This window comes from Lissotriton vulgaris, chromosome 3_1 (assembly GCF_964263255.1).
Source record: "Lissotriton vulgaris chromosome 3_1, aLisVul1.2, whole genome shotgun sequence".
Lineage (NCBI taxonomy): Eukaryota > Metazoa > Chordata > Amphibia > Caudata > Salamandridae > Lissotriton > Lissotriton vulgaris.
Window position 1 is genome coordinate 1,368,209,363 of NC_141689.1, and position 26,414 is coordinate 1,368,235,776.

Below are 26,414 nucleotides of genomic sequence, written 5' to 3' on the forward strand. Positions count from 1 at the left end.
AGAGAGCACAACCGTCCCTCTCGGGTACATAGAGTGTGAAGGCCTAAGTGTAGTCTGGAGTTCCTAACACTGGTACTGAGCAAAGAGCTCGATGTAACTGCTGAAAAGCATTCTGGCATTCAGTAGTCCATGGGAGAGGCATCAGAGTGTCTTTAGTCAAAAGCGATAACAAGGGCTTAACAATGTAGGAAAAGCCAGGGATCCACTGTCTACAGAAAGAAGTAAGGCCAACCAGTGCACGAACATCCTTCTGAGAACAGAACACAGGCATGTCCAAAATAGTTTGAATGCGATCTGTTGTGAGTGCACATCCCTCCTTAGACAGGAGGTGACCTAAGTAGGTAACCTGCTGTCTACAAGACTGCAATTTCTTCCGAGAGACTTTGTGATGATGAGAGGCAAGAAATGATAACAACAACAGTGTTCCTTCTTCACACTGTTCAGGGGTATCATCTGCCAACACGATGTCACCGACATATTGAATAAGAGCCACTCCTTTTGGTACAGGGGAAGAATCAAGCTGTCTTTTCAATGCCTGGCTATAAATGCTAGGACTCTCGGTATACCCTTGTGGAGCTCTACAGAATCTGAAGGATCGTTTATTGAAAGTAAAGCCAAACAAGTAACAGCTGTCAGGATCAATAGGTATCGAGAAGAAATCATTCTTCAAAGTGATCACACTGAATGTAGATGCAATAGAAGGAACCATAGTAAGAAGTGTTCTGATCATAGACTACCGGATATTGAGGTACTACTATCTTGTTTACCTCTCGCAGGTCAATGAGAAATCTATAAACCTTAGTATCAGTGTCCTTTTTCAAAATGGGAAGAATAGGGCCATTACAGGTATTGTAGGGGACTTCTTCCACAACGCCCATTCCAATCAAATCCTGCACAATGTGTATCAATGCTTCTTCACCTTCTCCAGAGATTTTATATTGGGGCAATCGAGGCAATGAATCACTTTCCTTCACTTGAATATGTAATGGTGGGATAGCCATTTGTCCCACATCAGTATCTGATATAGCCCACAAAGTGCTAGGTAACAATGCTAGAGCAACATCCTCTTTAATGAGACAAGACCTCTCATCCATTGGATAGTTGTCATTTAAAATAACACACACACATTCGGGAAAACAACGTATTGTAGCACAAAAATGTTTGAGCTTATCGTACCCACAATATTATCCGGTGTGTTAGGAGAAAGCAGAAATGGGCATGCTGCGTTGAATTTATCAAGACTAAATGCAAGTTGCTGTGACAGTGGGCCAAGGGAAGGTGTCCCATCGAATCCTATCGACGTTATCATTGAGCCAGACAGGGGAGCCCTAGGAACCAATTGTTTAGACAGAGCACTACGAGTAGCTCCTGTAGTAACCAGAAAGCGATCAGTAGAACCCAAGACATTTGCATCAAATAGGGACCCCTCTGATCTACTGGGACCTCAACCGGTTCCTTACCCCATCCTAGGCATTCCTATGCATGATCAGAATCCTTAGGGCCATCAGCCAAGCAATCAGACATTTGGTATTGGTTTAGTCTGTCAATGGTAGTAAAAGAAGTTGGGTTGGTTTCAACTGCCCCAAATCTGGTACAATTATCCATGCCTCCCCTATTTCCCGTGTTCCTTGGGCTGCCTCTCATACTACCTCTACCCCGCTGACACTGCTGACCTCGCAAAAGGGGGCACTCAGAACGCCAATGCCCAATCTCCTTACAATACGCACATTGATCAGAAGACAAAGTTGTTCGAGGGAAAGGGGGTACACCAGGGCGATACGTCGCACATCCACCTCTCGCACTACCTCTGAATGATAGACCATAGACTTGAGTCAACTTGACTTTCGTTTTTAAATCCTTAACCTTTTTATCTTCCTTGCCTTTTACTTCCAATTCCTGACGCTCATAATACTGGGCCACAGTCAAAAGGGAGACGGGGAAGACGTAGTCCATCAACTCTAGCTGGCCTTTAGGCGACTAGCTATTTCTGGCAACATGTTAGCGACAAATTTGTCAACAGACAGATGCTTACCCATGTCTTCTGTCAATGACTGCCCACTAAAGTCATGGAATGTCTCTTCGAATCGTGTACCGAAATCAGAAACTGACTAATTCGCTTTCTGTTTACAAGACGCTAATGTTGTGCAATCTATTTTCCTAGTGGGTATAAGAGTTATCAACTTAGTTACAATAGCTTCGGGAAGATCTAATATCACCTGTTGTGGTTTCTGCTCAGGCTCTCTGTCAGCATCTATTTCCTATAAATGCACCCAAGTATCACCATAGACTACATTATTATATACCTTCCGAATTGCTCTCCATATATCAGGGGGTAAAATAAGTCCAAAGAACATGTCAATATCAGGCAATGTCATAGTGCAAGAACTAATAGCTCCTTCTACTTCTTCATAAAAAGCGGCTGGATTTTTGCGTGGATCAGGCAAAGCAGCTTTAAGAGCCATAACATCTTCTCTACTCCAAGGGGTATAGACCCAACTACAAATAAAATATTCCTCCGCATTATCTGAAGTTTAATCTTCACTTGTTCCCGCTCCCTTTGGAGGAACATACAAAGGCGACGGTTCACGCACTGGCTTCACAGTAACTACAATATCACCAGTGTCTTTATCTGTCCCTGAAGCTCCTTCTCTTTGCACCGGAGACTGAACTGTTTGTTCAGCTGTAGCTTTATCAGCTGCCTTTTTCTCTTTCCGTAAACAGAATGCCTCAAAGCGCAATTTAAGCACTCACCTAACTAGATCAGACACCTGTGAAGAAAGAAAGGTGCCATCACTTTACTGTTTATAATCAGAATTTTTATCAGAGGGCTCTAGAGAACCAGAATGTTTTCTCAAAATGAGTATTACCTCCCAAGTAAAAGTTTCTAAAAAATATAACTGCTCTAAATCTGACCATTGCTGGATCATTGCTATGAGGTCTGGGGTGGAGGCACTCCCACAAGCTGCTTTACGAGCAGCAGATCTAAGGGTGGCCTAATGTCAGTGGTTAAAGTAGAGTGAGTTGTCCGCCCAAGTTGCTTATCGTCATCTTTTTCATCTGAAGAAAAATGCTCATCATCAGAAACTTCATTCTCAGGGGCGCTAGGGAATTTATACGGGGCGGAGGTCTATCTAACAAAATATAATCATCTTGAGGTCTATTAAGTATGGGATAAATGGGGCACCTAATAGGGTACGGGCCAGTTACCTCTAAATTATGCTCCCTATCTTCTTTCTCTTTTATTTCCTTCATATCTTTATTTTTCAATTCTAATGCTTTTTGGTAAATTGTCTTGCGCTGTTCTTTTGTCTGCTATAGCTTCTTCTCTCCTCACTCTCTCATTCACCTCTTTCTCCTACATTCGTACACAATCAAACATAGCTTGCCGGCCTCTTTTTCTGAAACAGACACTGTTCAACATACTGAATCTTCTTAAAATCAAATGACCCATTTACTGGCCATCGTAGATCAGGATCCTTTTTCGTATATTTGTTCCACAGTGTACTATGCATTATGGAAGAAATACTGTATTAATATACATAAACTTATTAGGTGTCCCCACTAGGAGAGCCGCTTGACTACTTTCTAGATCCCTATTGGTATCTCCAAGACAACAACACATTTTACGAAGTGTGCTAGGAGCAGGCATGCCAAAAATATTATATTAAAATATATTATAATCAAATATTATTTATTTCAAGAGACAAAAATCTCCTCATTACCTGCCTTTGTTTATTGCAATAAACAAACAAACAAACAAAACCAGAATCATGGCCAAGCAAATCCAAAATCAGGAGTGTCGCTATAGCGACCTTACCAAATCAAAGTCTCCAACCTCTGAGTCGACCTAATGGTCACTATAGAAGTTACGCCAAAGGAGATCTCCACTACCTGAAATGAAATGAAATGAATTAGTACTTGTAAAGCGCACTTATACCCCAACCAGGGTTTCCTGGCACTGTTCGCATACCACTGTGGAACCCTTCCTGGCTTTTCCCTGTGAAATGTTCACTCCTGGGCACCCCAAAGGTGAAGCCAGGCATCCCAACGCTGTTGGAGCCGTTGTGGCCATTAAGCAAGCTATTGGCCAGAGTTGCAGAGTGGGACCCATGATTAGAATAGGCACCAAGGAGAGAATTATCAGGTCCAAGGAAATTGAGCCCAAGACCGGCTGAGGCGGGAATTGAACCCTGGTCCCGGGCCAGACATTTGCATCAGGGTCTGCCGCTCTAAAGATTGAGCCACACTTCTCCACCTGGAGAGTCAGATCGGGAAAAATGGAAAAACACGTAGGTCTGTAAAGACAAAGGGTCTCCTCGTGCAGGGTATCTCCTCAGTAGATTCCTGTCTTCCGTCAAGACTGCTCCTTCGGATGGCCGCGTCTCCAATGAGTCCCACGAGCCGGGCGCCAATTTGTGGAAATTAGCCTTTTTAGGGGATCACCAGTACAGGGGTTCACCCTTACCTGTCCACTGGTCCTTAACCCAACAAAATAGAGATTGGCACAGAAGCTGGAATATCAAATAACATGTTTATCAATCACTCATGAGTGGGACTACATCAATACAACACCCTCGGGCACAGTAAGAGGTAGTACAAGGAATACAGAAACCAAGGGTCTTTTTTACCCAGCTTGTTACTGAGTAAGCATGGAGACTCAAAATAGAAGGTACAGGCTTACACAGGAGTAGCTACTGACTAACATGGGCAGACAGACATCACTTGGTCAGCAAAGTGGGAGGGGAGACAGAACTGCTTACATCAGTTGGAATAGCCTGACAGTTACATTCTAAAACAGGGGCATTCTAGCAGGTACAGGCTTTTCTGAGCTCATACATTGCTCTGGCTTAGAATAGAAGGAGTTAACTAAAGCTGATGACTCAATCAGAATAGAAAGGCAGGCAACAGTGAAGACAGCAGAATCACATGGATCAACAAAATGTATGCCACAACTAAAATGTCTTCAGCTATTTCTGCGATTTCCACACCATCATCATAATACAGTGGTCGGAGTGAAACCAACGATGTCCGGCAGAAAGTCTCTGACAGCTGGTCAGAGGCTTTCTGCCCAACATTGTAATCGAGCCCTTAGTCTTTTTTGCTCCTAATGCATCCTATTTTTTTGTCAGTGCATACCAGTAATTCAGTTGACTTTGTTGTACTAGTTCTGCTGCCATAAATCAACCTAAGGATACTAACTTAATTGTTACCTGCCAATTTGAAATTCCTTCACATTTGCAGAGTGTTTTAACATTTTCAATTTTATGTTTTGCTTTTCCTGTGTATATACTTTAATAAACTGCTAGTATTGAATGTTTCTAAACAGTCACTGACTTCCCCTAGGTAGGCGTTGTAGACCCCCAAGGGTCCACAGACTACAGGTTAAGATCTACTGCTATAGAGATAAGAGACAGTTTATTTGGAGATAATCTGAAATTAAACTATTGGAATGTTATCCGAAGAGGTAGCACCACACCACTCAGAATGTTTTGGCGTGCAGAGTGTGGCTTAAATTAAGAGCTTGAAGATCAGCAGAAGCATTGTCCATCTTGTTTTCTTCCCTTCCTTGGGTTGGATGTATCACCCTGCTGCAATCTGCCCTAAAGTATTCGTAAAAACACCCTTCCTACAACTTTCTAAATTAGTCAAAAGTTAATTCGATTAACATATATGCCTCAGTACACTTAATTCTGTTTTTTTCTTGCTTTTTCCCATCTAGATAATTGCAAAGTGCTAAAAATATTTTTCTGCATCATGAAAGCATGGAAGTTTCAGAATGTTGTCGCGACTGTTGGAAAGATGCAAATGGAGAAAGAAAAAACAGGAATTCGACATGGTGCAACCCCTGTTTTAGGAGGCCTGCTCCAGCATGATGATTTTTCTTCAAGAAGAATGAACTCTCGTTGGAATAACTTTCGAGTCCAACATGTCCGTATGTTGCATCACCAGGCAGCTTTAACAATTCAGGCTTTTTACAGGGGATACAGGGTTAGAAGAGATCTACATTCAGAAATCTCTCCTGGACCACGGCGATTTACAGCAAGAGTGACTAAAGGCAAGAGAATAGACTATGGCCATGTTGCAAAGAGTTATGGAGCCAACATGATTGAGCAAAATGATCACACGTGTCAGTACTCATGGGAATATCCAGTCGAAAATCACTATCAATATGGAACCGCATACCGTAGGTCACCACCAAATGGCTATCTAGACAAGCATCCACACAGTGATGATGAGAATCCTGCTAGTTGTCTCATTCAATCCCATCCAAAGAAGGCTGGACAAATCTCAGGTGTCAAGGACAGAAGCTACTGGGAAAGGTACCCGTATATTGATGCAAGGATGGAAAATCATGCAGCCACCATCGTCCAGTCTGCATATCGAGGCTTTGTGGTAAGAAGGCTATTTCTTGAACTGAAATTTGCTGCTACGGTCATCCAAGCCTTCTGGCGAGGTTACGCTGCAAGAAAGCAGCTTGACCTTATGGATCATTCAGCAGGTCTTAGCCGAGCACATTGCCTAGACTGGACCTCCCAGGAGCACCATCAAAGTCCAGAGTATTCTTATGATCATGCCAAGACTCCACACAAATTGGGTGAGATCATGACAACTCTACGGAAATGTGTTACCCCAAAAGTCTCAAATCAAGAGGTTGCATTTTGCAAAACCAGGAAACAAGAAGGATTGCAACTGCAAGACACTGACTTAGCAAGACCAGTGTATTGTTATTGGTCTGACAACGAAGATAAGGGGGGAAAAGGGAGAGACATTGCAAACTTACAAATCACCATAACACAGACAGAACATCCCACAGACCATTTGATTAATGGACTCGAACGCACAAATCAGGATTCATTTCTTCAGTCGGATACATGGCGTGGGGCAAAACCACCATGCGAAGAGTACGGGATTAGGAGAAGAAAGTCACGAGAACAACTACGGAAAGAACACATTTCGGCTGCAACAATTCAATCTGCCTGGAAAGCTTACCTAGTTCGAAAAGAGATTAAAGAGATGAACGAAGCAGCCACCAAGATTCAGGCCTTTTATCGAGGGTTCAAAGTAAGGCAGGAACTACAATTGGATGATGACACAACAGTCTATCACGGGTTTACTGCAGAGAACACCCAGCAAAAGGCATTAAACATGCTGCTACATACAAAGGGAAGGGTAGAGCATCATGGAATTGACACTTCACGGGCTTACCCCTACCATAGAAGGCCGACCTTCAAAGTTCAAGCTAGAAGAGGACGGATGGTTGCAGCAGAAAAAACATTTTCTGAAAATTCCTTGTCTACGAATTTTGAGCACCGGAGCACTCAAACACAAAGTGCCGAACCTCTGTGTTTTTGCAGACCACGCAACACGACAGTTTCGACGTCCAAGTCTGTGAGCGGTAATACTTTAGCAAAGCACCTCTTGGAAAGCAGGCGGCCGCCGCATGGAAGGTATTCGGCGGCAAGAAACCATCCTTCTCCGAATGGGTACCTCGTCAGTAAACAGATCCGGGAAATGCACGAGGCGGCAACTAGAATTCAAGCCTTTTACCGCGGATATAAAACTAGATTAGTCCTCCAGGAAACTGGGTTGTGGAGATTCGGGAGACTCGGGGAAGCAGCAGGGGATGCTATAACCTATCCAATGGCGCACAGTAATGAAAGAGAGATGTCACTTGCAAGGAGAGAGGGCGCATGTGGTAGATGTAGAATGAACCCAGCCAAAGATTGCACTGCTTACCTGGCTCCTGAATCGCCCATCCGCAACATTAATGTCAGCACGCTTGTGAGGGATGGGCAGTGTTTCCAAAGGCCACCCATATCCATCAGAGTGTCGAGTACTAATGGTATTGTTTATGGATGTTGTAATGGTACCACAAAAGGAGCAGAAGGACACTACATGATCAAGACATCCCCAATGAGGCCTCCTTCAAAAATCCTGGTGAACGTTAACATGGTCAACATGAAATAAAACCTATTTCAAAGAACGGGCCAGTGTCATCTGAATAATTCCAGCTGTGAGGTTGTGTTAACGTTTTTGGTGGAAAGTAATAGTACCCTCGAACAGATGTGTGTTGACATTGATTCCTCAGAGTTGCCCCGTCTTTTTTTAGTAGTGAAAGGTAATTCTATTTAGGGCTTAGTTATAAGTCAGGCAGTGTGGAATTACCTCATGGAACTTAGCCCCACCTGATTCAGATTAGTTAGAGTTGTCACCCCTGGCTTTTTCGGTTGTGGAGAATCCTGACTCGGTTTTTGGAAAAATCACATGAGACTTTAGCTGCAGCAGCAACAAAGGCTTATTCCCGTTTTCTTTTCTGACAGGTGTGAGAATACAATGCTCCTCCAACACAAAATACTATTCCCTTCTCTCCTCTACTCCCGCACCCTCCCCGTTTCCACCACTCCACCCAGAGCGCGGCGCATACATTTACCACCTGTTTAAACCAAGTGGTGAGCGCGTGCAGAGCGCCATTGAATGGCGAATACCTTGTGGTTTTATAACTGAAAAAAATCTGCTCTGCACAGTAATTCCGTAATCCATGGGGTTTTATTTGTAATCCACAGTACTGTGTGAATGCACCCACTTTAAAGGTAAAATGCGCAATCGATTTTACCATTACTCTAGTATCGTATAACCTGTCGCCGGTGACATCCCCACCATCCTGACTAATATAGCTCAGACTCTTTCCACATTCATTTTGGCTCACAAGTAGTTCACCAGCATTCTCCCACTTCTGTTGCCCCCAGATAGAATTTATTTCTCAAGCTCAGGAGCGCATACTCCATCCTATCTTGAGCTAGTATTTTTGAGTTGTGCTCTTGCTTTATCTAAGGCTCTCCAGATCCTGAGGACTCCTGTACACTTGGGGATAGTTTCTAATTATTTGACTTCACATTCTAATCGTGCCCTTTTGTCCTGCTGGGTTCAATTATAATTTGCTGATATCTCTATCAGCCCCCCTGATCACTGCCTTTAGCACTTCCCATAGAGTTGCCATGTCCACCTCACCAGTGTCATTATGTAGTAGAAATGCCTCGAGGCCAGAAGGGATTGCTTACACATGCATGAGTTGTTGAACAATTTGGTATTGCAGGCTCCACAAGCCTGCATTTTTTCTCTTCCAGTCCACTAAGGGGCAGATTTACAAGAAACTGATGCATCTGTAGAGATGCGTCAGTTTTCCTGCGCCAGCCTGTGATACCCTTGCGCCACCATTGATACGCCGTATTTACAATACGGCGCACCATGGCGCAAGTCTTGACAGATGCGTCAGATATTCTGACGCATCTGTTGGCCCAAAAGTCACACATTGCTGGAGTCGTGTCGCAAGCATGATGCAACTCCAGTAATGCAAGTTGAGGCCTATACTTTTTGTACTGCATCCCTCCTTTCACCTGCTTCAAGCAGGCGTAATGTTTTGACGCAGTGGCGTCCTAGAAGTGAAACAGTGAAATCTTGTAGATTTCACTGCGTTAATTTCATGAGGCTTTCCTACTTTTGAACGCCTACCCTGCATACATTATAACTGACGCATGGCTTTACAACGTGAGACATCTCTCTATGCCTCTCGATGTAAATTAAATTGGCTGCATTGCTTAAGCCACTTCTGCGTCACAAAAGTGACACAACAGTGGTGCAAAAGTGTTGCAAGGAGCTTGTAAATCTGCCCCAAAGTGTCAGGTAAATTGGAATGTTGTCAGACAACACGATGGGGGTCAATGTGTACGCTATGGGCAAGTGATTACAAGACCGGTGTGCCCAAAAAGAAATCTATACGTGCATAAGTCCTATGAGCCGAACAGTTAAAGGTATAGTGCTAGAACTGGGATCTGTAGTTGGCTAAGGTAAGTACCTTAGTCCAAATAGGGACCCTTGCTTCTAATCGTGCAAAGGGGGGACACCCTCTTAGATAACCCCTGCTCACCCTCCGGTAGCTTGGCACAAGCAGCCTGGCTTCTTTTCAAGGCAATGTGTAAAGTATTTGCAACCACACTTCCAGTAACACAGTGATGACACCACAAATGGACACCACACTGATTTAGGAAAATAGCTGTATCTTTATCAAGAAGAAATACGATAAAAATATCCAGCATATGCGTATTCATAATATTTTACTGGACCGTTTATTAGGCCAACAATCACTTGTAGGTCTAGCGGTATTAATGAGCAGTTCACGATGATCTAATGCAGTCCTATGCAGTTCGTAATGCAGTTTGTAATGTAGGAATAAGACAGTCCTTAATGCACGTGCTAATGCAGATTATAAAAGCAAGTAATAACGTAGTTTATAATGCAAGTACTAATGTAGATCATAAAAGCAAGTAATAATGCATTTCCGCACCGATCGCAGTGCTAGTGAAGGTCTCAATGCCACTCTTAGCTGACTCACGGTCAGCAACTGCTAAAATATGCCACCAATACTGTTAGGAAGGAAAGAAGTGCAGCTCCACAATCCGACCCCAGTACTGCCACTCCTCAGCACGTACGGGCCATGATACTGACTTGAGCGGAGGCTCACGCTGTAAAGATGGGCTGAGAGTTACCTGGGGGGTGCAATCTCTCTCTCTCTCCTCTCCTCGCGGCTTGGGCGTCATGCTGTGCAACTTTGGGTTGGAGGCGGCTGCTCCTCGCAGTGAGTCGGGTTACTAGGCGACGGCCACACAGCTGATCGGCTCCCGGCGCGACTCCGTTGATCTTGGGCAAAGGACCTTGGACCCACGATGGTGAAGGTTCACAGGTCTCTCCTTGGCAACGGCAGGCACAGGCCAGCAGCGGTAATAGCTCATGGCTCCCCCTTGGGACGATGTTTCGAGCCGATGGCGATAACAATCACAGCACTTCTGGTCACGCTGCAGATCGAAGCAGAGCGCAACTGCTCCGTGCCACACGGTCACGGGGCAATTTTCACGAACGTCTCAGGCTGCAAAAAGCACATGCACACAGCGTTGCTGAGACACACTTGGAAACTTTTATGTTCCTGAGTTTCCACAACAGGGAGCCAGCTCCTCTCGGTCCCCTGGAGACAAGTTACTTCAGGACATAGCACACAGCAAAGTACTTTCAAGCAGGGGGACAAGGCACACAGCAAAGTCCCTTATCCTTTCCTTAGTCAAATCAGCAAACTGCAGGCCAGCCCTGTAACACACAGAAAAGGCAGTCCTTCTCTTCAGTATCTTCAGTTGTTCTTAATTGGCAGGGTTCCTCTTGATCACAAAGTAGTTTCAATCCTTTTTCAGGCTTGAGTTCAGTCTTGAGTTCAGGGGTTTCGGCTCTCACATTTATACCCCTAAATGCCTTTGAAGTCTTTGTGTTCAGGGGGCTCTGAGCCCGTGCCAAACCAGACCTGGGTGTCTTCCTGCCAGTGCACACCTTCTTTCTTTGATAGTCAGGGTCTGGGCCTCAGACACTCCGCAGGAGGTGGATCCATACTTTTGTGGCAGCAGCATAGCCCTCTTCGCATCAAAGGGGCTATTCCTCCCACCACACTAAATGCAGGCCAGCCTGTTGCTGTCTCACCTATTCCTCCCTGGTGTCAGTACACTTCCCAGACCCTGTCACATCCAAACCCTGACAGTCAATACACAACCAGGCAGATGCATGCATGATGGTTAGGACAAGAAACCAGCCACTTCTAAAAGCGTGGTTTCTAAACACGCATTTCAAATACCATCCTCACAAAATGATGTGTTTTTAAATTCTGAGTTCAGGCACTCTAAACTCCATCTCTCCATCTTTTGCCTATGGGAAGATATGCTGGAAACATGTGACACAGCATTCCCCATTCTGTCCTATGGGCAAGATGGCCTTGCAACAGTGAAAAACGAATTTGGCAGTATTTCACTGTCAGGACATGGTACACACCTCAGTACATGTCCTACCTTTCACATACACTGCACCCTGCCCAGGGGGGTACCTTGGGCCTATTATAGGGGTGTCTGATGTGCATAAAAAGGGAAGGGTAAGACCTGGCAAGTGGGTGCACTTGTCAGGACAACAAGGCAGTTAACAAACTACGTGCAGGCACTGCAGTGGCAGGCCTGAGATCTCTTTTTAGGGCTACTTGTGTGGGTGACACAATTAGTGCTGCAGGCCCACTAGTAGCATTTGCATTACCAGCCCTGGAACACAAATTGCACTTTATTAGGGACTTTACTAGTAAGACTAGCATGCCAATTATGGACAACCAATTACCATAACACTTTATACAGGGAGAACTTGCACTTTGACACTGATCAGCAGTGGCAAAGTGCCCAAAGCATCTAAGTCAGCAAAACGAAATCCATCACAGCATCAAAAATAAAGGAGGTAGATGCAAAAAGTCAGGGGTAACCATGCCAAGAAATGCCAGGTCTAACATATAGTCTTTCTGGACAGGATGGGCTGGCCTCCACAGGTCTGCCAGTCCACTCTCAGCCTTGCTATAAGCGGCCCTTCTTGGAGAGAGCCCCAGTCTAGCTGTACCTCTGTTTGTTTCTGTCCATTTTGTTTTTTACATCTATATTGAGATCCCAACCCACCAAGATAGCTGCGCCTGGGGTCCGAAGAATCTCAGGTAGACACTCAAGGAGTAAGCCTTCTTTATGCTCATTGCGGGCATAGATTGTCGCTAGTGTCAAGAATTGGTCACCCAGCTTAACGCAGTATGCCTTTACACTATGCAACCTTGCCTAATACCTTCCCCAGAAAGGTATGAGATATAAGTATTGTCCCCTCCTCTTTGCCGGGACTGCCAACCAGAATTGCTGAGGGAACCATCTAGATTGAATTTTATCCTTCATCCTTTGCTAGAAGCTGCACCTCTCTCAAGAAACATATATCTCTCTTGGACAGTTTGAGCATTGACAAAAACCATCATTCGTTTAGATAGATGGTTTAAACCTCAGACATAGAGGCAAATTAATTTATTTTCTAGGATACTAGTAAACATGTTTGATCCTAACCTTTTGCATTTTAAAACAGCCAGCGAGGAGGTGGGTCAGGCACATTGAACAACAAATTGGATTCAACACATTCAGTGTTCATAGAGGTAGGACCAAAGAGCGGGTGCAAAACAACTTACTCTCCCCACAAAACTATTTATAACAACAAGTACAAACCATCCTTTAACAGGTTTATACAGTATGGTGTTAGTGGGTATGTTTGCTATGGGCCCAGCCCGGACTGGGTTATGATCTCAACTCCCCATACTGGTGTACAGCTGATCCACCTCCCCACCAGTCTTACTTTATCAGTGCAGGTAACACCGGCAGCATCACCCTTCTTTCTTGCACTATAGTGCCTAGGTCTGGTTGTGATCTCCTAAGAGAGTGTTGTACCCTCTGTCACTAATATTTATGGCCCACTGTTTCTCCCACCAATTCTCTGAGGAGAGTCTCAGTTATACCCAATTTTTGGCATGCCCCTGCAAGGGACTTGCTCTGATGTGGATGACCCTCCCTTCAAAAGAATATGTGAGTCACGTGGCCCCATCTGTAGGAGACTCCCTTGCTCTTGTAGCCCTTAATGGGAAGGAAGTCATGTCGCTGCTGGAGGGTGATCACAGAAAAGTCCTGGGGGAAAGTGATCTTGGGGCCTTGGAGCTGGAGTGTGTATGCATCCCTCAATCTCCTGAGGATTACCTCTTTCACTTGGAAATCATAAATGTAGACAATTATGTCCGGTACCATGGCATTATTTCCTCCTCAGTGGCCTACTCTGTGAGCTCTGTCTAGCTGAATGGTCTTTGTATCATCCGGTCCGAGGATGTGTCTGAATAGGGCCCAAACATAGCCCATGATGTCAGTGTCCTCTGCACCCATCGATACCCCGCAGATTCTAAAATTATTACGGTGGGAGAAATTCTCCAAGCTCTCATATGTGCTTGTAGTCTCACTCTTGCTGCAAATGTTTGAAATTCTCACCTCTTGCCATCTAAGCAACTTCCAGTGTCAGTACTGTGTCCCCCAAAGTGCTTAGATCCTGTAACACGTTTTGTAATTCCGACGTGAGAGTGTGTTTTACAGTTTAGAGGTCCAATCTCAAGGAGTCAAACAGGGCTTCAGTGAACTCCCTCGTAAGTTGAGCATGGTCATCGTTCTGCTCCTCATGAAGGGGGCTCTTTTGTGATGAAGTACCTTCCTTTCCAAACAAGTTTGTGGATCTTGTAAGCATGTCTCGGTCCTGTTGATCTTGTTGGAGGCCAATGCGCACAGGCAGTCTGCAGTGTCTGTGCCCAGGGACTAGTGCTGCAAAATAGATGTGGGGTTCTGCAGTGACTGACTGTCCTTCCTGGGGATCAACTAGGGCCTCATGAACCTCCCCTCACTGCTAATGCGGGTGATGACAGTAGTATTGCCATGGGCATCACTGGGCCTAGGGGAGGGGCTCTCACATCCTAGCCCCACCATGGCCTCCTCACTGGCTAAGAGGCAGGATCTAGGGGGCACTGCATAGCCTCCACATGTGCGTTGTCTCTTCTAGTCTGTAACCAGTGTCAAGGGCCAGGGGTTTAGATGTTGCAATCAATACTGTCTCATTCTGCCCCCAGTGTAATTAAGGAGGCAGAGTTGAAGGCTTACCAGGAGACCCTGTCCACTACGGTCATAGGGGCAACTAGCCTCCCTTCACTTTGTCTTTATTGGTCATGAGTAGTATAGGTTTTACACTACTCATCACCATGTATTTTCGCTAATTGGATTGGAAATTATTACGGCGGGAGAAATTCTCCAAGCTCTCATATGTGCCTGGAGTTTCACCTGTTGCTCCCGTAGGCACATTAACTCTTACTGCAAATGTTTAAAATTCTCACCTCTTGCCATCTAAGCATCTTCCGGTGTCGGTACTGTGTCCCCCAAAGTGCTTAGATCCTGTAACACGTTTTGTAATTCCAACGTGAGAGTGTGTTTTACAGTTTAGAGGTCCTTTCTCAAGGAGTCAAACAGGGCTTCAGTGAACTCCCTCGTAGATTGAGCATGGTCATCGTCCTGCACCTCATCAAGTGGGCTCTTTTGTGATGAAGTAGCTTCCTTTCCAAACAAGTTTGTGGATCTTGTAAGCATGTCTCGGTCCTGTTGATCTCTTTTGCCCTTGTTGGAGGCCAATGCACACAGGCAGTCTGCAGTGTCTGTGCCCAGGGACTAGTGGCGCAAAATAGATGTGGGGTTCTGCAGTGACTGACTGTACTTCCTGGGGATCACCCAGGGCCTCCTGAATCTCCCCTCACTGCTAATGCGGGTGATGACAGTAGTATTGCCATGGGCAGCACTGGGCCTAGTCTCCGCCAGGGGAGGGGCTCTCACATCCTAGCCCTCCCATGTCCTCCTCACTGGCTAAGAGAGACTGGATCTAGGGGCACTGCATAGCCTCCACATGTGCGTTGTCTCTTCTAGTCTGTATCACGTGTCAAGGGTCAGGGGGTTTTAGATGTTGCTGTCAATACTGTCTCATGCTGGCCCCAGTGTAATTAAGGAGGCAGAGTTGCAAGCTTACCAGGAGACCCTGTCCACTACGGTCATAGAGGCCACTAGTCTCCCTTCACTTTGTCTCAATTGGGCATGTATAGGTTGTGCACACTAATCACCATGTATTTTTGCTAATTGGATCTGACAGGTGGCCACGCCCCTTTGGCCACGCCCCTAAATTATTTTTTGTTAAAAAACAACAACAAAAAAGTATAAAACGATAAGTTAGGTTTTTTGAATTAAAGCATATAAAATGATACGTCGCTGAAAAAAAATCGTATGAAATGACCAAACATGCCCGGGCATGTCTTGTTTCAGGGTTTTATATGGGGCTCCTTAAGCCGGATATAGGGCATGTAGCTATGAATTTCAATGATATTTCATCAATTTCATATCATCACATTATTGAAAAAGAATGGTAACGCATTTTAGATAAAATTGCTTTTATTAAATGTAAAATCAAAGCTCAGAGAAATTTTATTTTGGGGGTAGTATACGCAATTTAATTGAAAGCATGTTTTACATAACAGAAAATCACATTGTATGTAATTACAGTTTTATTATATGGAATTACATATACTTGACAACATTTTAGTGACAATAGAAAACACATATTCCAGCTTATTATTAATGAGGTAACTAAAGTTATCAAATACATTATACGCAGGGGCAAATAAATCACCATATCAAAAGCAAACATAAAATCCGCGAAAGTTACATAGAAAAAAGAAGTCACTGCTTTTTTTGGTACCTGATAATAATCACAATAGCTATAATACCATTTATAATGTATAGAAAACACATATTCCAGCTTATTATCAGTTTAGAGGTCCAATCTCAAGGAGTCAAACAGGGCTTCAGTGAATTTCCTCGTAAGTTGAGCATGGTCATCGTTTTGCTCCTCATGAAGTGGGCTCTTTTGTGATGAAGTACCTTCCTTTCCAAACAAGTTTGAGGATCTTGTAAGCAGGTCTCGGTCCTGTTGATCTCTCTTGCCCTTGATGGAGGCCAATGCGCACAGGTAGTCAGCAGTGTCTGTGCCCAGGGACTAGTGCCGCAAAATAGATGTGGTGTTTTGCAGTGACTGACTTTCCTTCCTGGGGATCACCCAGGGCCTCATGAACCTCCCCTCACTTCTAATGCGGGTGATGACAGTAGTATTGCCATGGGAAGCACTGGACCTAATCTTCGCCAGAGGAGGGGCTCTCACATCCTAGCCCTCCATTGGCCTCCTCACTGGCTAAGAGACAGTATCTAGGGGGCACTGCATAGCCTGCACATGTGCGTTGTTTCTTCTAGTCTGTAACCCGTGTCAAGGGCCAGGGGGTATTAGATGTTGCTATCAATACTGTCTCATGCTGGCCCCTGTGTAATTAAGGAGGCATAGTTGAAAGCTTATCAGGAGGCCCTGTCCACTACGGTCATAGGGGCCACTAGTCTCCCTTCACTTTGTCTCTATTGGGCATGAGTAGTATAGATTGTACATTACTCATCACCATGTATTTTCGCTAATTGGATGTGACAGGTGGCCATGCCCCTTTGGCCACGCCCCTAAATTATTATTCTTTTTTAAAGAAATTAAAAAAACGTATAAAACGGTAAGTGAAGTTTTGTGAATTAAGGCACATAAAATGATACGTCGCTGAAAAAAAGATCGTATAAAATGACCAAACATGCATGGGCATGTCATGTTTTTGGGTTTTTTGTGGGCTCCTTAAGCCGGATATAGGGCATGTAGCTATGAATTACAATGATATTTCATCAATTTCATATCATCACACTATTGAAAAAGAATGATAATGCATTTTAGATAAAATTGCTCTTATTAAATGTGAAATCAAAGCTCAGAGAAATTTTATTTTGGGGGTAGTATTCACAATTTAATTGAAAGCATGTTTTACATAACAGAAAATCACATTGTATGTAATTACAGTTTTATTATATGGAATTACATATACTTGACAACATTTTAGTGACCATAGAAAACATATATTGCAGCTTATTGTTAATGAGGTAACTGAAGTTATCAAATAAATTATGCGCAGGGGCATATAAATCACAGTATCAAAAGCAAACATAAAAGCAGCGGAAGTTACATAGAAAAAAGGAATCACATCTTTTTTTGGCACCTGATAATAACCACAATAGCTATAATACTATTATAATGTATAGAAAACACATATTTCAGCTTATTATTAATGAGGTAACTCACCTTCCACCTGGAGAACAACAAGGACCGCAACACCGCCGCCCTGCTGGACAACCTCGCAAACCTCGGACTCAAGCAACTGGCCAACACCCCCACCCACTACGCCGGCCACACGCTTGATCCCGTCTTCTCATCCAGCAAGCACATCGCCTTCAGCCACTCCACCGGACTTCACGGGACCGACCACAGCTGCGTCCACTTCAGATTCAGAAAAACCACAACCCACCACCACCCGCAACAGGTTCCTCACAGAAGCTGGAGCAAGATCACCGCCGACCAGCTCACCACCTCCCTCAGCCAGAACCCACCTGCCAGCACACCGGACCCCAACGAAGCAGCCCGCAACTTCACGCAGTGGCTGACAGCCTGCGCCAATGACCTCGCACCACTGAAGAACCCTCCCAGCAAACCCAGAAGCAAGAAGGCCCACTGGTTCACCGACGAACTCAAGGACTCCAAAAAGACCTGCCGCACCCTCGAGAAAGCCTGGCTCCTCGACCGGACCACTGACAACATGACCGCCCTCAAACACGCGGTCCGCAAGCCCCACCAGCTCATCCGCACCACCAAGAAGAAATCACTGAAGGATCGACTGGACAACAACGCCCACGACAGCAAGGAACTCTTCAGCATCGTCAAGGAGTTCTCCAACCCCAGCACCGGCAACAACGACATTACCCCTTCACAAGATCACTGCGACTCCCTCGCCTCGTTCTTCCACCGCAAGATTGCCGACATCCACAACAGCTTCGGCACACCATCCTCGCACCCAACCGCCGAACCAACGCACCCCACCACGCCCCTCTGCACCTGGACCGCAGTGACCACCGAAGACACAGCCCGCACGATGAACACCATCCACTCCGGATCTCCGACTGACCCCTGCCCCCACCACGTCTTCAACAAGGCCGACTCCACTATCGCACCCCAACTCCGAGACGTCATCAACACCTCCTTCGACACCGCCACCTTCCCGGAGAGATGGAAGCATGCCGAGCTCAGCACCCTACTGAAAAAACCAACAGCGGACCCCACCGACCTCAAAAACTTCCGTCCCATCTCGCTCCTCACTTTTCCTGCCAAAGTCATCGAGAAGATCGCTAACAGACAGCTTGCCGCCTTCCTCGAGACGAATGGATCCCTCGACCCCTCACAGTCCGGTTTCAGAGCCAACAACAGCACCGAGACCGCCCTCATTGCAGCCACCGACGACATCCGAGCCCTTCTTGACAACGGGGAAACAGCGGCCCTCATCCTCCTGGACCTCTCCGCAACGTTCGACACTGTCTGCCACCGCACCCTAGTCCAACGCCTCAGCAACACCGGCATCCAAGAGAAGGCATTGAAGTGGATCATCTCTTTCCTCGCGGGAAGAACACAGAGAGTCCGCCTCCCCCGTTTAGTTCTGAGGCCACCGAAGTCATCTGGATCATCACTCAGCCCCACCCTCTTCAACGTCTACATGAGACCTCTCGCAGCCTTCGCACGCCAACACAACCTCAGCATCATCTCATACGCCGACGACACCCAGCTGATACTCTCCCTCACCAGAGACCCCGACACCGCCAGAACCAGCCTCCACGAAGGGATGAAAGACGTCGCCGAGTGGATGAAGAACAGCCGCTTGAAACTGAACTCAGACAAGACGGAAGTCCTCGTCCTTGGACCATCACCCTCCGCCTGGGATGACTCCTGATTGCCCCCAGCCCTGGGCGCCGCCCCCAAGCCAACAGACCACGCACGCAACCTGGGCTTCATCCTGGACTCCTCCCTCTCGATGACCAGACAAGTCAACTCCGTCTCCTCTTCATGCTTTCACACCCTCCACATGCTCCGCAAGATCTTCCGATGGATCCCGATCGAAACCAGGAACACGGTCACCCTGGCCCTCGTCACCAGCCAGCTGGACTACGGAAACACCCTCTACGCCGGAACCACAGCCAAGCTACAGAAAAGACTACAGCGCGTCCAGAACGCCTCCGCCCGACTCATCCTGGACATCCCTCGACGCAGCCACATCTCCGGCCACCTGAGGAACCTGCACTGGCTCCCCGTCAACAAGAGGATCACGTTCAGGCTCCTCACCCACGCACACAAGTCTCTCCACAACCTGGGCCCCAAGTACCTCAATGACCGCCTGACCTTCCACACGCCCACCCGCCAGCTACGGTCCGCCAGCCTCGCCCTCACCACAGTACCACACATCCGTAGAGCCACCGCCGGAGGCAGATCCTTCTCCTACCAGACGGCCAAGACATGGAACTCCTTCCCCATCCACCTTCGGCTGACCCAGGACCACCTCGCCTTCAGGAGACAGCTCAAGACCTGGCTGTTCGAGCGGCTCTCTTCCCCCCAAGCACCTTGGGACCCTTTTGGGTGAGTAGTGCGCTATACAAGTGTTTTGATTGATTGATTGATTGAGTTATCAAATACATTATGCACTGTGGGCATATAAATCACAGCATCAACAGCAAACTTAAAATTATCCGGAGTTACAAAAAAAAAAAGGAATCACATTTTTTGATTAATGAGGTAGTGGTAGTAATGAAATACATAATGCTCTGTGTCATATAAATTATATTATCAACGGCAAACATAAAATGAAGTAGCTATATAAAACAATATTTAGTTACCACAGTAATAAACACAGATCTCTATTATAAATGCTGGGCGTTAATCAGACAACCAAGGCAATCTCTTGAACAGTTTTCTTTTTTTTGGCAGGAGTGCTTGGACGGGTGTGGTTATGGGTTCATGAGCATTATCAACGGTAACTCGGTAAGCTTGTGAGTGTGCTGTATGAGGGCATGTGAAAATGGTGATGCGGGTAGACGGAATAACAAAAGGTGAAATGGAATTGTTCTTTAAATCTTCTAAGTAGATTCGATGACCAGCGTTGCCTAGCTCTGATGTCGGGATGTTCAGTTCTGCTAGGCTCTGCATGAAGGCATCCCAACCGACAGGCACTTTATTTTTAGCAAAAGGGTGTATCTGGGTGGCGCCTCTGACCAAATCGTGCATGTTTGAACCGCGTATAACATTACCTTTATAAAGAAGTTCTCCCTTATCATTCCAGAAAGCGATGTCTTTATATTGATGAATTTTATTAAGAAGTAATTCGGCTTTCTTTTTGTGCCGGGGGTTAAGATTGTCAAGGACTTCATTAACTATATTAAAGGCTGGTGATTCTGGTTCTCCGATGGTAGAAACGGGTGGTTCTTGACTTTATGGCAAGAATAATGTCAGGCCCTCTTTTTCCGTTTTTCCATGATGGACAAAGTTCAGATACTTTTGAAGGATAGAGGTATAAAGCTTGGCCTTTTCGCGCACTGGTAAATCACTACGCTGAAGAATTTCACGCATCTTGACGTCCAACAGATCGGTGACTGATTTTCTAATGTCAGTATCTGCGCTTGGAGGACTTCGCATTCTGTCTAGCTGATGTTTACGAACGGGATACATTTTTTCAATATGCGCCATCACCAGTGACACAGCAGGCCTGAGAGAAGTGGAGAGCAATGCCTAGCAGTGACCCTATGAAGCCCTCAGACTGCTTGACAAGACTTTTGTTAGTTTTATTGGAGATCCTTTTATTGCTCAGTTTTTTAACAACATTATGTTTCTTTTTAAGCACTCGGATCTGCTGAGGACTCAGAGGGACATTGCCCTTCAAGGTATTTAGGGCTATCTCTGAAATCGCTGCTACTAAATCATCAGACGCTGAGCATAAAAGAGCTTTCCTTTTTTGTGGGGATGATGAGACCAACAGTCTTAAAAGAGCTAGATTAAGCTTATCCGGCTGGACATGGTCATGAGAGTGTTGGCACTCTAAACTTGGGTGATGCTTTCTATTTATCTTCTCTTTGTAGAATGTTAGGACTTTTTTAGAGTTAAGCAACAGGAAGATCCGGTGGGAAAAGCCCTGTCCTTAATCTGTAATGCTCCGACGTGCCGGTGTTTAAATCCACAAAATGATACCCATAGTGGCTCTGAGTGGCATCCTCAAAGGCTTCTAGAAAGAAACTAGAGCGACCCGGGTACATTTGTCTGGCTAGAGTAGTTATTTGAAGCTTGCCTCTGGGTTTTTTTAAAAGCACCATGTTCTTGGTGTTCAGAGAGATGGTTCGCGAGCTCTTTCCTTGGCAGAACACGTTTTGTACAATGTATAAAAGGCTTAGATTCCAATGGTGAACATACTGAGTAAAAGTGTTTTCAATTTCATCGCTGGCACATGCAGAGGCCATTAGATCATCTACAATTAACATATTAACACTAGAGGGTGGAAATAAAATGTCAAAACAACATTTGATGGACAGAATGCAGAACAATGTCATACATTCACCCCAGGACAGAGATCTGGGCCTAAATCCATAGTTTTTTTGCATTCCACACCACCCCAGTTCAGACATGGCCATATGCAAATCAGCCTTGACCCTGTGCCTCATGGGAACAGTCCAGCCCGAACTGCCAAGCCATATCTTCCCTGGACCGGAATCAAGCATCCTAGGACCGGTTTCTGGCTATCAGCTGTCTTCAGCCAGGACAGCTTGAATCCAGTGGCAAAGTGAGCAAGGGACTCACGTCTCAGCATACCCTGCCAACTTATGGCAAACAAAGCGGTACAAAAGGGGATGGTGATGGACGGAGCATCTGAACCAATCAAACACTCACACCCAGTCAACAGATCTGGGTTTAATCAATCACCATTCTTTAGCCCACTCTGCCAACCCCAGTTCAGACATGGCCATATGCAAATCAGTCTGACCCTGTGCCTCATGGGACCAGTCCAGCCGGGTGTGGAAGCTTTTGCGAGAGTTCTTGATAGAGCCCCTGCCAACAGGAACAGGGCCACACTACGTTGGTGGGTGGCTGGCTGGATCATCATTTGATGCACATTTTCCCAAAAACTATTTACACAATAACTTTTAGCAGAATTGGCAGGACCTGCGAGGATGCAAGAGAACGGATGCTGTTATCTAATATCCATACTTTAAATAACCTTTAATAAAGTATACACCCCAAAGCAGAAAGCCTTTTCTCGCTAGACCGTGTTTACACAGAGGCAGGATGACTCTTAAAAGCCGCAGGGCAGGGTTTTATAGTCATCTTTAAGAATGCGCTTATCATATACTCTCTCAACATTTTGCGAAGAGGGCGTGTCTCAATATCCCAATGTTTTGTAATTCTTACAATGCAGGGGTATTGCACTTCTAAGCTCTCATCTTCTGGAACACATTCACCTCTTTCTCTGTGCCTAGCATATTGGGTTTCCAGCTCTTTTACAGTTTGAAAATTAACTTTTTCACAGTTCTGAACATTTAGGGTGATCCCCTTCACCTTCAAGCAGATTTTACTGCCTGATAAGCGGTAACCGTAGGTTTTGGGTCCGGCGGGACAAATTCTGTGATGTGTTCATTGAATGGTGTTTTGCTAGTGAGTTCCCCCAGATAGTCACCCAACGGGGGGTTGACATCAACCTCTTTGCTCATGAAAATCACAGAGTCTGTGTCGTGATAAAGACAACGGTCTTGAAGCAACTCCAGAAGCTTGTACAACTCTAATCTAGCATAAGCGGTGGTGAAACTGGCAATAGAAATGTTAGCGCTGTACGAAGGCGGGTAATGTTCTTTGGTATACCGCCAACACACACAGGCGGTATCATCACTTATTAACTCACAAGATGACACCTCGCAGTAGGTAGTAAAAAAGTCCTCATCAAATTCATCCGCCTCAGTCACTAGAGTATTTTCTGAACGGTCTTCTCTCTGCCCAAGTTTTCCCCATAGATAATTGAGAAACAGTTTAGCAATCTGTCTTTTAGTGGGGTTCACATGGATTTTATTAGAGCACAACGAATACCCTCTTTCTGCAAATATTCCCTTCGGTACTTCTGTTTCTCCTCATTATCGGTACACCACTGGGGATAACCCGAAGCTTGTTGCTTGTCTCTAAGGTGCAAATTGATGTAGTCGGTGAACAGATCATGAGAAACATTTTCAAAATAGCAAGATGTGCAACCACCAAATTGTGAGAGCATCCCTGAAAAGGGCACACCATGGGTTCTTTGTAAAAAGACTCCTTAGTAGGTTTCTTTGTGTTTCATATATTTTATTTCATTATTCCAGAATTGTATTTCATGATATTTCAATTCATATCAATCCTTATGTATTTTCACCATAATTCATCATTCGAGATCATTATTTCATAATACGCATTTCTAAATACTCCAATGCATTTCGGGCAGCCTTGCCCTTTATCAATGAGCACTGAAACATAAGAATATAGCAATTAACAATCATGCTGCTTATATAATCATCATACTAAAATGCATTATGCTTAATCTGTGCTGTGGGGAACAATCATTAAAAGTAATAAGAGGAAAGTGATCAAACAACTTAGTGCTCGAGTGTGGTTGACATACTGTAGGTAGGTCTAGAGTGTCATACTACATCGGGAGACGCTGAAGTTATCGTGCACAATAACGAAGTGTTTAAATCGGTAAACCCCCCGATATATTAAGATTTAAGGTCTGTGTATGCCAAAACAAACAGGTAGCACCGCCTACTTGGGTCACGTGAAAGAAACATAAAGGGTAAACATAAAGAGTGGACTAAAGGTGGTAAAAACTGATATAGCGGCCATGATTGAATGTGTAAACAAGTAAACATAGGAAAGTAATTATATACTTAATCTTCATTGTGAGCCACATAATAAAGAGGTACAGCATCAGAAAACCACTCAAAAAGTGGCTAAATTAAACAACTGAATTCCATCCGATCATTAAGCCCAAAGGGCTTCATAGATTGCAATTTGTAAATCCATGCGATCTCACGTTGTAGCAAGTATTTATTATTGTCTCTACCTTCACATTTTTTGATAATTTCAAGTACCATGAATTTCAATTGAGAAATGTTATGTTTATATTCCATGAAGTGTACAGCAATGTTCGATTTTTCGTTACTCATTCTTATGTTAGATTTATGTTTGTTGATGAGAACTTTTATTTTTCTTTCGGTTTTACCAATGTAAATTTTACCACATGGGCATTTCACTAAATAGATTAAGTTAGCAGAGTCACAGGTCGCATTCACCTTTAACTTAATGTCATAGCCCTTCACAGGATGTGTGACCACATTGCCTTTATTGACATTATTGCATTTACTACAGTTCAAACACGCTCGAGTCCCTTTGGCTTCCTTTTTTTCACTTGGTTCCTTACTTAGGATTTCTTTAATGTTCGCATGCCTAGTATTTGCAAAAATTGGTGGTTCCTTAAACATACCTTGAAAATTGGGCTCCATACTTCGAATTGGCCAGTGTTTTAATATCATTTTCTTGTATGTTTTGCTCACAGTAGAGAACCTAGATACCAGCACCATTCTAGTGTCTTCAGATTTTGTTCTTCTCTTGAATGTTTCATCTCTGGGGATCAGAGCCACTCGGGTTTTTGCTTCTTCAACTATCGGAGTGGGATAGCCTCTTTCTAGAAATCTCAGGCCCATTTCTTTGATTCGTTCTTCTGCCATAATCTGATTGGACATAATTCTTTTGGCACTTAGCATCTGTGAGAATGGTAAATGTCTTTTGAGTGAACCCTGGTGAAAACTTGAAAAATGAAGTGTGTTGTTGCGGTCAGTGGATTTGCGATGTAAATCAGTAACAAAACCTGTGGGGGTTATAGTAATCAGTACATCCAAGAACGTGATTGATATGTCATTGATTTCCCATGTTAATTTGATTCTGTCATCAATGGTGTTCAATTTCATCAAAGATTGTTCAAGATTTTCTTTAGTGTCTTTCCAAATTATAAATAAATCGTCTATGTAACGAACGTACAGTTTCAAGTTTTTTGTCCAATTTGCTTCTCCATAGATGTTGTTGTCCTCATATTGTTTCATGTAGGTATTTGCATATGTAGGCGCGGCGCAATTACCCATGGACATCCCGGATAGTTTTAGGTACCATTCGTGATTGTATTAAAAATAACCGTGATACAGGGTGAATATCATCAATTCCATGAAAAATTGTTGCATAGAAGGTTCAATGTCGCTATTCAAGATGGCATTTTTAATGTCCTCAACTCCCCCCCCATGGGGGATTGAGGTATATAATGAGTTCACGTCAGCAGTACATAGAAGTAAATGTTCCTCTGGTTCGATGGAAACTTCTGATAGTTTTAGCAAAAATGTGGTTGTGTCTTTTATGTAGCTTTTCATACTCTTAACCATGGGTTGTAGGTATCTGTCCAGGAATTTCCCCATCGGTTCATGCAGGGATCCTCTGGTGGATTCTATGGGCCTAAATGGTGGGTCCTTGAGGTTCTTGTGTATTTTGGGCGTCATATGAATAGACGGGCTTTTAGGGTGATCTTGAAGTAAGTATCTTTTAGTTTTGTTATCAGTGGTTCCTATTTCCAGAGCTTTGGTTAAAATCTCGATGAGTTTGTCTTTGAATAGGTTTGTTGGATTCCCGTCCAATTTTGAATATGTTTTATCATCCAAAATATGTTCCTTGATTTTTTTTTTTTTACTTTTCAGTGTTCAAAATGACCAGGGCTCCCCCTTTGTCTGCTTTAATGCATTTGATATTTTTGTTATTGGCAATCTTTTTTAAGGTGTCTTGGTCTTTCTGTGTGATGTTTTTGTGAATTTTCTTTTTGAAGTTGATTTTGGAGATGTCTTGTTTGACTAAATTTTCAAAAAGGTCAATGCATTTATGGCTGCATGGTGCTTGGTAGGAGCTATGTGGTCGTAGGCCCATAAGTT

The 26,414-nt window shown here is 44.5% G+C and overlaps 1 protein-coding gene across 1 annotated transcript; it reads left to right on the plus strand.

The window, feature by feature from the left end:
- Positions 1 to 5,754: 5,754 nt before the first annotated feature.
- LOC147727912 (uncharacterized) lies at positions 5,755 to 7,968 on the plus strand. Its single transcript, XM_086963198.1, has one exon. The coding sequence runs from the start codon at positions 5,755 to 5,757 to the stop codon at positions 7,966 to 7,968; it is 2,214 nt and encodes a 737-aa protein (XP_086819324.1).
- Positions 7,969 to 26,414: the final 18,446 nt, after the last annotated feature.

Bases quoted from the DNA above. Each gene is read 5' to 3' on its own strand.
- LOC147727912 (XM_086963198.1), top strand. From the start codon at position 5,755: ATGAAAGCATGGAAGTTTCAGAATGTTGTCGCGACTGTTGGAAAGATG.